The sequence below is a fragment of the Palaemon carinicauda genome, chromosome 2, assembly GCF_036898095.1.
Source record: "Palaemon carinicauda isolate YSFRI2023 chromosome 2, ASM3689809v2, whole genome shotgun sequence".
Taxonomy (NCBI): domain Eukaryota; kingdom Metazoa; phylum Arthropoda; class Malacostraca; order Decapoda; family Palaemonidae; genus Palaemon; species Palaemon carinicauda.
In genome coordinates, this window is record NC_090726.1 from 30,543,643 (window position 1) to 30,558,281 (window position 14,639).

General features: G+C 43.7%; 1 protein-coding gene across 1 annotated transcript in view; it reads left to right on the plus strand.

The window, feature by feature from the left end:
* Positions 1-14,639, plus strand: part of LOC137623447 (ATP-dependent DNA helicase RecQ-like) — a 128,783-nt gene that overhangs the window by 42,763 nt on the left and 71,381 nt on the right. Inside the window, exons 8-11 of the mRNA XM_068354285.1 lie at positions 8,126-8,322; positions 10,735-10,820; positions 10,986-11,173; positions 11,936-12,115. Coding sequence (XP_068210386.1) covers positions 8,126-8,322; positions 10,735-10,820; positions 10,986-11,173; positions 11,936-12,115 — 651 coding nt within the window. The remainder of the gene's footprint in view (positions 1-8,125; positions 8,323-10,734; positions 10,821-10,985; positions 11,174-11,935; positions 12,116-14,639) is intronic.

Below are 14,639 nucleotides of genomic sequence, written 5' to 3' on the forward strand. Positions count from 1 at the left end.
ATGCTCACGATCTCCTACGCGCCAGCGTCCACGTGCGTGCCAGCACTCACCTGCGCGCCAACGTTTACCTACGTGCCAGTTACCTGCGCGCGAACGTTCTCCTGCGCAACAGCGCTCTCCCGCTCGCCAACATGTGCGTCCCACATCATGCTATCCTGAGCGCCATCTTGCGCGCCAGCTAACGCACCAGACAAAACCTGCGCACCATCACTCTCCTGCACGCAAGTTCGTAGGTGAGGCAACAACCCTGTTGCCCTCACCTGCGCGCCATCTTTTACCGGCGCGCCAGCCCTCACCAGCCTCGCGCTCACAGAGATACTCGTGCCCTCTCTCTCCCAAAGACGCGCGCCAACATTCTCCTGCACGCCCATCGTGATTCTACTGCGCACCCGCGTGCTTGGAGACGTTCTCCTGCGCGCGCGCCCTAATTCTTCAACAGACGCTCGCGAACACTCTCCCGCGTGCACATCGGGATTCTCCTGCGCGCCCGCACGAGCGCCAACACTCTCCCACGCGCAAGCACCATTACTCGCCCTCGCGCGAGCGCCAATATTCTCCCGCGCGAGCCTGCTCAGTGCTCACCACAAAGAACGACATCCGGCAAGGTCGCTATCGCCTCATTCCCCTACCTGCAAGCACATACCTCCGTGCATTGTGGGAGAAGGGAACATGCAGAGGGGTTCAGGATCTCAAAACTACTTCCTAAGGTGAACCTACCCATTCCACTAACTCCTCCCAGGGATCCTTCGGTTCCTTTCCCTTCAGGGGGTATGTCTGACAGTGCGTCTGTCAGCCAACAGCCCTGGTTCAGTGCCCTGATCAGAGCCGTAACCCAGGCTTTAAAGCCTGTCCTCTCTGATCTAGGACATGGATCCATGGCTTCCTCTACCCCTTTGAAGAGGAAAAAAGGAGTTTTGGACGCGGTCACTTCCCCGAGGGCGAAACTGACTCCACTAAGACCATCAAGGTAAGTTCCTCCCGTCACCAAGGGAACCACGCGAAGAGAGATTTTCCCCCATCGCACCAATGGAGGAAACCTCTCTTCACTCCGAGAGTTCCTCACAGTCTGGGAATAGAAGGGACATGCCAACCTCATCAATGTTGGAGTCTTACATCCTTCCCTGGAAGGAATCTAAAGACTCCAAAACATTGCCAAAGTCCTCCACTAGGGCTAGGATGGAGCCAGCCAGCCACTCAGGGAATGTCCTCGACTCTCCCCAAGAAGAGCCTTTGGGGATAGAAGGAGACTTTGCTGCAAGTCTTACAACAGGAGGAGACCAGCAGGAGTCAGGACACGCATTTTGGCAGGTTCTGACTCTAATGAGGGTTCTCAACGGGTTTTCCGACCCGGAGATCCTCCCTCGAGAGGGCAAAGACACGGTCCTAAACCGCGTCTTTGGTACTCAAAAACCCTCTAAGACCCGTGCAGCCCTGCCCTGGTTTCAAGGGGTAAAGAGTACCAGGGACAAGATCGCCCAGCAGCTCTCCGAGATGTCCTCCTCCAACCGTTCCGGTGCCACGAATAAGCTCCTCCCACCTCCTCGCGTACAGCAGAGGAGGTACTTCGAGATCCTGGAGGAGCCTTGTTCAGCTCTTCCACTTCACCACTCGCTGGAAGAGCTAACCAGGGGAGTCCCTCTTGAGAGAGACTCCAACTGGCAGGTCTCGTTCTCGGCAGCCGAGATCCTCAACCAGGAGAAAGTCGCGAAGTGTGCTATGCAAACTACTTCGTGGCTTAATATCTGGTTGGGGACCTTAGGTATCCTGATACGATCGGAGGATTTCTCCAAGGAACGTAACAGGAAAGCTATGGAAACCTTCCTTCTTTCAGGTACTCGCACGATCGAGTTTCTTGCCCACCAAGTCTTGAACTTTTGGGCAAAATCCATCCTGAAACGTCGGGATGCAGTAACTGAGAGATTCCACCAGAAGGTCCCTAGCGCTGAGATCAAAAGGCTCAGACATATTCCATAGATGGGTCTGTTCTGTTCGAGCCTAAGGATGTGAAACATGCTGCTGAGAGGTGGAGGAAGTCCCATCAAGATTCCCTCCTCCATCGGGCTTTAACATCTAAGCCCTATAAACCTCCAGCACCACAGCAGTCCCGTCCAACCAAGACCACTATGACGACAACTGCAGCGAAAACAATGGTGTCTAAGCCCTTTCCTGGAAAAAGTCCTCCTGGGGAGGTAAAAATCCTAGAGGGAGCAGCCGAGGCTGCAAACGCTAGGATAGGCAGTCCTCCTGCATTTCCACCAGTGGGGGGATGCCTACAAAGTTACGCAAACAGGTGGAAGCAACTCGGGGCCGATTCCTGGATAATCTCCGTGAACAGTCTAGGATGTCGCGTCCCGTTCATAACATCTCTACCTCCCCTGACCACGAATCCAGTGTCATTGAACTCCCTTGCCATGGGATCGGCAAGGGGGCAAGTCCTTCGGGCAGAAGTTCAGACTCTGTTGAAGAAGGGCGCTCTCCAAGAGGTCCTCGACGGATCCCCAGGCTTCTTCAGTCGACTCTTTCTTGTAAAGAAGGCGTCTGGAGGCTGGGGACCAGTCATTGACCTCTCAGCTCTGAACAAGTTTGTCAAACAAACTCTGTTCAGCATGGAGACGGCAGACACGGTCAGACTAGCAGTAAGACCGCAGGACTTCTTGTGCACACGGAACCTAAAGAACGCGTACTTCCAGATCCCAGTCCATCTGTTTTCAAAGAAGTACTTAAGATTCAGCCTGGACAACAGAATATACCAGTTCAAGGTGGTGTGCTTCGGTCTTTCCACAGCACCACAAGTCTTCACCAGAGTGTTCACCCTAGTATCATCTTGGGCACACAGGATTGGCATCCGTCTCCTCCGTTATCTGGATGACTGGCTAATCCTAGCAGACTCGGTGTCAACCCTTCTTCAACACCGAGACAAACTTCTGAGACTTTGCCAAGATCTGGGGATCATGGTAAATCTCGAGAAGTCCTCTCTGTTTCCCACTCAAAGACTGGTATACTTAGGCATGATTATAGATACCACTCTCCACAAAGCCTTCCCATCAGACGACAGGATAGTAAGGCTGAGAAAGGTCGCAAGACCTTTTCTCAGATGAGAAGAACTTCCAGCCCAATCGTGGCTATGTCTCCTCGGTCACCTTTCATCGCTGGCCCGTCTAGTTCCCAATGGTTGCCTCAGGATGAGATCCCTCCAGTGGCGACTCAAGTCCCGGTGGAATCAAGCATACGACTCCCCAGACATCCAGATCCCCATGGGACCTGCGGAACTGACAGACCTCCACTGGTGGGTGACAGACGAGAATCTACGAAAGGGAGTGGAACTTTTCGTCCTCCCCCAGATTTTATGCTGTTTTCAGATGCTTCAAAAAGAGGGTGGGGGCCCCACGTGTTGCACCACACGACCTCAGGCCTCTGGTCAGAGTCAGAAAAGTACCTCCACATAAATCTCCTAGAGATGAAGGCTGTCTTTCTGGCCCTTCAACAGTTCCAACAGTACCTGGCAAGTCACTCTGTGGTGGTGATGAGCGACAACACCACAGTAGTGGCCTACATCAACAAACAAGGAGGTACTTTTTCGCAGCAACTATCCCATCTAACAGTAGAGATACTGAGATGAGCCGAAATCCACTCAATACCACTATCGGCACGCTTCATTTTTGCCAAAAGAAATGTGCTCGCCGACAACCTGAGCAGAGCATCTCAGATAGTGAATACCGAGTAGTCTTTGGATCATCTAATAGCCAACAAAGTCCTGACTTTGTGGGGTTCTCCGACTGTGGACCTCTTTGCAACAGCCCTGGAACTTCAGGCTCCCACTGTACTGTTCCCCAGTCCCAGACCCCAAGGCTCTCTGGCAAGATACTTTCCAATAACGGTGGACAACATCGACGTTTACGCCTTTCCCCCGTTCTGTCTAATGAGGAGGGTACACATCAAGACCAGAACATCAGTAAATCTTTCAATGACCCTCATAGCTCCGCTATGGCATCACACTGAATGGTTCCCGGACCTTCTGCAACTCCTAACGGAGCCACCAAGAGAACTCCCTCCACGACACAATCTACTCAAACAACCACATGCCAACATCTTTCACAAAGCCGTAGCTTCGCTACGACTTCACGCCTGGAGACTATCTAGCATCTCCTGTCTGAGAGAGGATTTTCGCAACAAGTTGCTGTTAGGATGTCTGGACATATGTGGAAATCATCAGTAGCAGTCTACCAGGCAAAGTGGAAAGTCTTCTGTGGTTGGTGTTGTGGAAGGGGTATATCTCCACTCGATGCCACTATTCCAGTAATAGCGGAGTTCCTCGTGTATTTGCGTGAAGAAATGCGCCTATCAGTCTCGGCAGTGAAAGGCTATCGCTCACCCTTAAGCCTCTCTTTCAGACTGAAAGGAATGGACATGTTCTTCAATGCTAGAACTTTCTCTACTCATACGGAGTTATAAACTTCCTACCCCCAGTCGGAAGTGAGACCTCCCCCATGGAACGTGGTTTGAGTTCTCAGGTCTCTTAAGAGACCTCCCTAAAAACCATTACGCCAGGCAACAGATCGCCACCTGACTTGGAAGACGGTGTTCCTGCTAGCTTTGGCCCCGGCCAAGCGAGTCGGCGAAGTTCATGGTCTCTCATATGACATAACCCATTCAAGGGGATGGGGAGAGGTAACGTTCAGCTTCATCCCTGAGTTTATTGTTAAGACTCAGAACCTGAGAGTAGCGTATCCTCGATTCGATTCCTTCCGGATTTCTAGTCTCCGTACTAGTATAACAGATGACCTCAAGAGAACAGCTGCAGCTCGTCCTCGTGTGCCAGCACTATTCGTCAGCACAGGAAGGACTAAGAGGAGGGTCACCAAGAACACCATCTCAGCATGGATTCGCAGGGTCATTGATCTTGCACTGACTCCAGACCCTCCTCCATCACGTCGCCCCAGAGGACATGATGTCAGGGGCATAGCTACGTCCCTGGCCTTCAAAAGATATTATTCAGTGACGCAGGTTCTTCAAGCTGGGGTGTGGAAACGTCAGAACATGTTCACATCTCACTACCAGCAAGACATGACCCACAGGAGACTCGATACTTTCTCTATCGGTCCTTTGGTGGCTGCACAACAGCTGGTTTAAAACCTCAAGCTCCTTATTGGACAAGTAGCAGAAGGTTGAGGGCATAGTTACCCGGTTTTAGTCTGCATGAATGAAAAGGTTTGACTGGCCCTTATTCTTTTCTTCATCATCCCCTCTCTTGGGGAAAGCAGCATCCTGGGTTCTCTGCATAGCTGACCTCAAACCACTGCAGGTAAACCATGCTCCCTTGTGTTCCTAGTATTAAGATTAATACTGTTACGTCCCCATACCCTGATGAGGTGGTAGTGGGAAAGTCCTAGTGCACAGTTTTCCATCTAAAGAACTTCGGAACAATTTTCTAGGACGACTCACACTTCTACATAAACACACAGCTTGCGTAGGCCGCAGATCTTGCGTACCAAGGTTTTAGCAAGGTGCAGAGGCTCCTTATTTCTTGAGTGCTAACACACTCAGATAAGGAGCCCCCGGGCAAAGCCAAAAAGCCAGACTGTCTGGGATGTCCACCCTTCCTAATGGGTGAGTCACCTCTATTAAATAGCGTGGTTTGTATTCTAGTTACGGAACAAATGACAAATTCGTAGCTAATTTGTATTTTTCCTAACTATACAAACCTTAGGTATTTAACCAAACTTGCCCACCAGCTCTATCCCCCTTGAAGTCCTACCTCCAAGCAAAGTGAGCTCAATCACAGGTGTGTGAGGGGGAGCGGTAGCAAGCTACCCTCCCTACCCCCGCTAAAACTACCCTCCCTACCCCCGCTAACTAACGGTGTGGGTAGTTAACTCTCGTTAGAAATTAATGGCTCGTCATTTCAGCTACGCCGAAAGTAATACCCCTCTTAAATAGCCAAGGTTTGTATAGTTAGGAAAAATACAAATTATCTACGAATTTGTCATGTTTTGAAAGGCTTTTTTTTCAGAGAAGTCTAGGCTTGGTTCTTATAGAATCAGTGAATGATGATGTTACTGCCACGCCTGCCTTTGCCTTAGTACAGCTTTTTAGTCCTATTAGGAATTCAACGTCATTAATTCCTTTTGTGGTAAATGAGAAATACAATTAGTTTGTAATTCAAGTGTAATAATTCAATCCTAACCTCCCATGTTTTAAACCATAGCGTAAATCCTCAAATGGTTGGGTGTGATTCCAATGCACCGTTCAGTAACGGTTCTAATGGTACATGACACCTCCCAGGTTCGAGATCCTCTCGCAGAGCCTCAAATTCTTTATTACTTTGACACCTGTGGTGTGAAGACATAAGACCTACGAACAATTGCATACAGCTTCGGATAGGTCACTTAAAACCAGTTTTCTTCTTGCTTTGGCTTCGACAAAATGGGTACGCAAATTACATTGACTGATGTATCCTGTCAGTTACATGTAGGGTTGGAGAAAGGTATCGCTTTTTTTATTCCCCAGTTCTTAGGGTAAATGCAAAACCCAGCCTAAAATGGCCCAAGATTTGATTCTTTTTTTATTTCATCCCTAAGGGAATTAACCAAAGATACAGATGAGTTGTATCTATGCCCAGTGATGGCATTAAGATGCCATCTCAAGAGAACTCAACTATTTAGACTACGACTGCAGAAATTTTCCATCAGTGCATGAAGGCTCAAGAAGAAAATAACCAAAAGCAATACAGTATCTCTATTTGGCTTCGAGAAACCATTAATAGAGTGCTTGACCAGTCGACAGATGGCATGGAACATCCAACTCAGGAACCAGCTCACGAAGTCAGAAGGGTTGGCATAGTGTTAGTCTTTCAGAGGAATCTTTTAGTGGGTAAGGTCCTGAAGGCAGGAATTTTGAAATATCAGATGGCCTTCATGGCCCACTATGTACAGGAATGCACCCACAAATCTCTTGACATTTTATTCTTAGAATCTATGGTAGCTATTCAGCAGGTGGTGTAGCATATCTTTCTCCTCAAAGGTTAAGAAGCATCTCGTCTAGGATAATAGTTACAATATTAGTCTAGGTGCGAGTAAGAATGTCTTGGTTGACCGTTATGTTGCTTGAACAGACTTTGATGCAGGTAAGACACCATACCGAGTAACTATTCTTCCAATGTTAATGTAGAAGTGCTTTCCTCATCCAACTGATATAGGGAAGGATGGATAGTAATATGAACCCATCAGTTTACTGAGCATTACATTACAGACACAATACCCCTGAGGGTATAGTTCTTCCATGACCACTGTCTATGACAGTAACCTAGCCCTATGGCCCTGATACTCAGATGATAGGAAGTGGATGGAGTCGACAATCTTACTCCTGATGAGGACCTAATGTTAGTCATCCAAAGATTTTAAACCTTTCTGATTGGTTATAGGAACTTCCTCCTTCCAAAAGATAGATGGCCTATGAAATGATTAAGGTTTGTATTCATATGAGACCAAATCATACATTTTTAACCCTTTTACCCCCAAAGGACGTACTGGTACGTTTCACAAAAGCCATCCCTTTACCCCCATGGACTTACCGGTACGTCCTTGCAAAAAAATGCTATAAAATTTTTTTTTTCATATTTTTGATAAGTTTTTGAGAAAATTCAGGCATTTTCCAAGAGAATGAGACCAACCTGACCTCTCTATGACAAAAATTAAGGCTGTTAGAGCAATTTAAAAAAAATATACTGCAAAATGTGCTGGGAAAAAAAATAACCCCCTTGGGGTTAAGGGCTGGAAATTTCCAAATAGCCTGGGGGTAAAAGGGTTAAAGAAACTTGCATTTTTTCTTACTATACAAACCTGAGTCATTTAACGTACTTCCTGCCTCATCCACCTTGCAAGTTCTAGGTGAAAATCAGAGTGGCTTCTCATTGAGGTGGGCAGGGGTGGAGCGGCTATACCCAGTTACCGGTTCTATCGACACCTGACACCTCGTTATAAATTTTAGCAGCAGTTTCCATCTGTGCTAAAATCATACTCCCATTAAAGGACTCAGTTTGCATTAGATAAGAAAAATACAAATTACTTTTAAAATTTGAAATTTGTTTTTTTTAGAGTACTGTAACATTTCACAATCATCTTTACAGATCTCCTGTTGTGACCATAACAAGCTTTGATCGTCCAAATTTATACTTGGAGGTCAAGTTGAAGACAAAGAATGTATTTGAAGATATTCGTCCTTTAATGGTTCGAGTTGCTGGTGGAAAGTACACATCTGATGGACCCACCATTATATACTGTCCAACTAAAAAGTTAACTGAAGAGGTAGCATTGACACTTAAAGGTTAGTTCTGTAAATTAATAGTGTTCTGCCTAGAAGTGTGATTTTTATCTTGAAAAATTTGGTTGATAATTAGTTTGCCAATTATCAAATATTCAAACTGAAATGAAATTGCCAAGTTTCGCGTCCTCTTTAACACTTTTACCCCAAAAAGGACATACTGGTACGTTTCACAAAAGCCATCCCTTTACCCCCATGGACGTACTGGTACGTCTTCGCAAAAAAATGCTATAAATTTTTTTTTTTTTTTCATATATTTGATAATATTTTGAGAAAATTCAGGCATTTTCCAAGAGAATGAGACCAACCTGACCTCTCTATGACAAAAATTAAGGCTGTTAGAGCAATTTGAAAAAAATATACTGCAAAATGTGCTGGGAAAAAAATAACCCCCTGGGGGTTAAGGGTTTGAAATTTCCAAATAGCCTGGGGGTAAAAGGGTTAACACTTTGAGTGCCATTGGACATATTCTGTGTATGGATATTACTACCTTCTGTGCTATTGGATATATTTTATGGCCAGTTATTACCAGATTTTTCTCTTTTCTTTTATTATTTACATGTACAAATATTTTACAAAATATGTAAAATTATTTATCAATGGAATGGAAATTCATTCAGCTATATGATGAGAAACATTGCATAACCCTATTTTTAATAGTTATTGTGCTAAGATGAGTTGTAAAGTGAAGCTAGAGTGACATATATTTTTGTGAGGGGTTGGCACTTGTGACGGGCCGAGAGAGGGTTGTGAACTCAAAGGCAGGATGCAATCAACTGAGTTGTTTATTAAGGAACACTCTCCTTTATATACAAAACCTCAAGGCAACAGGACATAACCTGTTCGAGAGACAGACAATGTTACAGAGCAAAACCGGAGACATGATCATTCAGGTTCTTTTTAGTGCGAGGGAAGAGCGCAGATACAAGCATAATATATACAAAATAATTATGTACAATTGTGTGACACACGGTTGGTACACACTCAAAGGGTTAAAATACAATCCAAATGGACCATTGTAGTATAGAAATTATAACCTAGCTAGTCAAGAGTTCTTATTATAGTATTATTTGTATGATATATTTACTTGTAGAAATTCATGATGTTCTGCCTATTATAAGTCAGAATTTATGAAAAGTTATCTTCTTTCTATTCCAATTTCATTTCAGTGTTCATTTCAAATTATCAGACATACCGTTAGCCATACCCCTTAGTGTAATTTATCCAAATTTGTGTTTAAATATGTGAAAAGTTACAAGTTATGCAGTGTGTTTCCAAAAACAAGCTCCTGTTGTTGTATTCGGCTGGTAGACTTACCATCACAATACTTTATAATATATTTATTTGTTAACATTATTTATTGTCAAAACCTATATCTGAGGGAGAATATAATATATTTATTCATTAACATTATTTATTGACAAAACCTATATCTGAGGGAGAAATTTAGGTTAGTAAACAAGTTTTGACTCGCATTACTTGGTAATTATTTGAAAACAATGATGGTATTCGGACAAAGATGCTTCTGACCAATCAGCTATTTGGAAAATTTTCTGAGCTAAAAGGGCACCCCTGCGAGTCGATGCAAATCTGCCTCGCTTAAATAAATTGATTATAGGAGAGGCGATGCAAGAGGGAGTGTGAGTCACCGAGAGATGTTATGTTTTGCTATGTGGAGAAGCAAAAGGCATGAAGCAGGCCAGGTACAAAGGAGCATGGATGGTTTGAAATTGTTGGGCCGCGAGAGTACTTATCGCGAAACTGTAAATGGGTGAATTTTTATTTAATAAGTTATATGGTTGGTTGTCTGTATCGCGAATGACCGAATCAGCGAAGATAGAACCTGCGAATATCGAGGACTGACTGCACATCATCGTATGGAAAGGGTTAATGGTGGGGCATATTGTATGGTTCCCGTGGATTAGTACCTATATTAGATTAATGTTTTAAGTTTTCAGCACAAACTGATGTGTTCTATCTTCTTTTGGATGGCAGTGTGCATTGGTTTCATGTAGGCTTAGGCACTAGCACATCTAGTTTTCCCTGGCAGTGAGAATGTAGATACTAGTATCTTAACCAAAATGAGTCCCTCACTTCTTTTCATAATGTTTTGGTCCTAGATTGATAACTATCAACTCCATCCAATGGGAGGTCATTGACAGATGAGTACCAATTTTACACAAACATTTGTTACATTTTCATTGGCCTTTTAAAATTTGTGACTTAGCTAAATTTGCAAAGTGAGACTTTTTACTGAGACTAGGTATTACCTGTATCAATTAATGCTTATAAGTAATGCATTGTCTGTGTAGCTTACTGAATGGTATGCTCTATATATGTCTGTTAGCTATTGATTGTATTATTTTCCAAAGGGGAATTTTATTTTTTTCTTACTAAAAGAGTTCTGTTTTGCAGGTGCTGGTTTGAATTGTGGAATGTACCATGCAGGCTTGACTCCTCTTCAGAGAAAGGCAGCTCATGAAAATTTTGTATATGACAAGGTATTGTAGTGCAAAAAGTATGTTAGATAAATGATTTTTCCATCAGCTTTTTATAGGTATTGGGAGAGTGAGTCCTAATTATATTTTCTTGTAAGGTTATGTTTATATTACTGTATTTGTGTTTATTTGATCTGTTTCCTGTCTTAACAGCCTTTCACCTTCCAGATTGAAATTATTGTTGCCACAATAGCTTTCGGAATGGGTATAAACAAACCAGATGTAAGAAGGATTATTCATTATGGGGCCCCTAGGGATCACGAGTCGTACTACCAGGAGATTGGTCGTGCAGGACGAGACGGATTTCCAGCAGTGTGTACAGTATTTTATTCGAATGAAGACTTCAGAGTTCACAGGTAAATTTGCTGGTGTGAAAGAATGTATTTTCAGTGAAATTTGTATTTTTATTATTTTTTTGGACAATATGCCATATACCCCTCTGGTTCTAGTGAAAAATCTGGACAAAAGCTACTACTTGTACTCTACTTTACAATGTTACAAAACATTAATAAGTGTTAGTAATTTCATGTATTTAAAGGCTCATCAACAGAAGTGAGTCAGGTCCCTCATGCAGACAAAGTAATTAACCTCAGAATGGCAGCCTTACATTTGCTTCCTTGATTATAACCCTACTGTTTCAGTTGCTCTTTCACTCCATCTGTACAGCATTTTCTAAGTCTTCCATTCTTTTCAGTTGTATGCTTTTTCGGATACATTTCATTCTCCATTCCCTTCACAAGGTGTAACCCTCCTTTTTCCCATACACTAAACATTTTAACTTTTTTACACATACCTCAGTTTTATCTTCCTTTCTTGCTGTCCATTTTCTTAAATCGTAATTCATAATAGAAAGTGGGGCTTACCCCCAGTTGCACATGGTTGCTGAATGACCTTTGAGACCAAGGCGCCAGGTCATAAATCTAATTTAATCCATCCACTTAAAATATTTTACCCCTTAAGTTATGCAAACAGTTTTTCTCGATGACCTCCACATTTTTTATACTTTACATTCAGCGTCAACATTTCACTGAGTAGCTGCTAGATAAGATTTGTGCTTTTAAAGTATATTCTTGTTAATCTTGTGATATAACTAATTACCTTATGATTTTTTTCTCTAGGTTTTTTCTCAGTCAGATAAGATCACAAACTTACCAAGAGCACAGAAAAGAAATGATGAACAAGATGGAGAAATTTCTGGAGCTCACTACGTGTCGACGAGTGGACATTTTGTCACACTTCACCTCCAAGGCCTGCGACAGTGCTCCCAAACCTGACTGCTGTGATAATTGTACAAAAAGGTAAAGTTAATCTAATTCCAATTTTGTAATGTCCTCAAAGGTCTTATGATATACAGGAAATTTTTAGTGATTGAAAAACATTGCATACAGTACTCAGTGATGGAAAGGTACAAACTATTTGTTTAATAAATCTTATTACCTCACTTTTTTAAGGACAAAAGAAGATCTCAGTTAAGGTTTGTTCCTACATGAATACAAACCTTCGTGTTTTAATATGATTTCAGTGAAAGTGGAACACTGCCCTTAAGATTTGTAATAAGGTGCTGGTAGTTACTGGTCGGTAAGTCCCGCCCACCTTACAGTTGAATGGTATCCTCATTTTCTAGTAGCAATAAGCTTCATGCCCTGTGGGGTCTATCGACAGACATGTTCACCATGCTGCTCAATAAGAAGCTCCTGGTCATCTGCTTACCACTTGTGGATCTGTCAGTGGCTCTAGAGCAGTGATTCCCAACCTTTTTGTGATCGAGTACCACTTGGAGGTCCCGTACAGTCGCCGCGTACCACCTGGTTCCAGAGAAACTAAATTCGATTAGATACCCCTTTATTTCTATAATTTTAAAAATAGAACACGCGAATTAACTAAGAAAACTACAACTCAATGCGAGGGCTGTATCTGCTTCTTCTCCACCAGCTGGTCAATGCGGGGCATGACTTTGCTCACAGCACATCGGAAATCATGCCCGGGCGCAGCAAGACGGGTCCGGCTCTTCGACTTGATAGCCATGAAGGCTGAGAACCCCTGCTCGCACTCCCACGTCGAGGGGAAAATCAGTAGCTGGGGAACAGCATGACGGGCTAGCGTCGGGTACGAAGAGGCCATGCTCACCCAGAAGTTTAAAGGAGAGCATTCTTTGGGCTTCGTCTTTGCTGTCTCGTCATCCTGGATATCTATGAGTTCCTCTTGTTCCCCGGTCCCAACAGGCAGATTGGCTGTATCAACGGAGAACGGATTGGCGACGTAGGCACAACATGTCACGTCCGCGAAGTAATGCTTCAATTCAGTCTTGAGCAGTGAGAGGTGATGGACGATTTCTTGGGCAAATTCATCAGTGGGCTCCCTCTCAAGGGTAGTCAGGAGTTCGAACATTCCGTAGCGTTTGCTCTCCACGTTCATGACCCCGAAAGTGTTCGCGTACCACCTGGAAGGCCTTTGCGTACCACAGGTTGGGAACCACTGCTCTAGAGGATATATATGCTTTTCTGCCACTCTGCCTGCTTCAAAGAGTAATCAACAGAGTGGTGACAATGCCAAGTCTCAAAATAACCCTGGTAACTCCTAAGTAACCACCCGCCAAATGATACCTAGCTCTGCTGTTCCTTTTAGTCAAGGCTCCAAGAGAACCTTCTTTGTCATTGGCATCCCTTTTGCTTCACAGCGTCTCTTACAAGCAAAAGGCTTTTCACGTGGCACTGCACAGGAGATGTTTGGATATCTAAGAAGATTGTCTACAACTGCCTTGTTTTCCTAGGGAACTTGAGCCACCTGCATGGGATGTGACCCAAGTTCTCACGTCCCTCAAGAGAGCCCCATAAGACCTTAGATACAGTCTTCAGACAGAGAGATTCCTCCTTGGCTTGGCCTCGGTGAAGCTAATAGGCAAATTGCATGGCATCGCTTGTTCTTTTGTACATCTTGAACATTCTAACCAACTTTTCTGAGTCTTTCCTCTTTCTCAAGCACCAAAACATAATTTTTCTTGGTATTCTATCATAAGCCTTATCTGGATCTACAAAAGCACAGACGAGCTTATGGGTTTCCTCTAGCCTCTTTTCTTGTAGCTGCCTTACTATAAAAGTGGTATCCATAGTCCTTCTCCCCTTCATGAATACATACTGCAATTTCCCAATCTTTAAAAATTCTCTCAATCTCACTTTTAGTCATCATCGTCACCTCCTACGCCTATTGAAGCAAAGGGCCTCAGTTAGATTTTGCCTGTCGTCTCTATCTTGAGCTTTTGATTCAATACCTCTCCATTTATCATCTCCCATGTCATGTTCCATAATCCTCAGTCATGTAGGCCTGGGTCTTCTAGTACCCTCTCTATAACCTTCAAACCATGCTCTTTTAGTTTAATTCTCTAGTTACCACATTCCATGACATTATTTTTCTGCTTAAATATACTGTGGATGCCATTAGTCTCTCCTAGTCTTTAGTCTTAAATTTTCTCTTCCCATATCACTCTTGATAAATCCAACATCCATTTTCTCCTCTGTAGATAGTATCCTGACCATTTCAATTTGAAGCTCTTGCAGACTTGGTGCTTTACCACTTTTCATTTTACTCAATGCCTGCTCCATTTCTGTATGTATTCCGTATTTCCATCACTGCCCCTCCACCCTTAGTGCTTCTCCCACCTCCTCTCTTATGGGAACTTCCTCCCTCCAAAGGATAAGTTTCCTAATAAAGGACGAGTGTTTGTATTTGTCTAAGAACAAATCACAATCTATAAATTGATTTGTATTTTCATAACTATACAAACCTTAGTTATGTAAACTACACTTTCCACCTCAAATCCTAGGT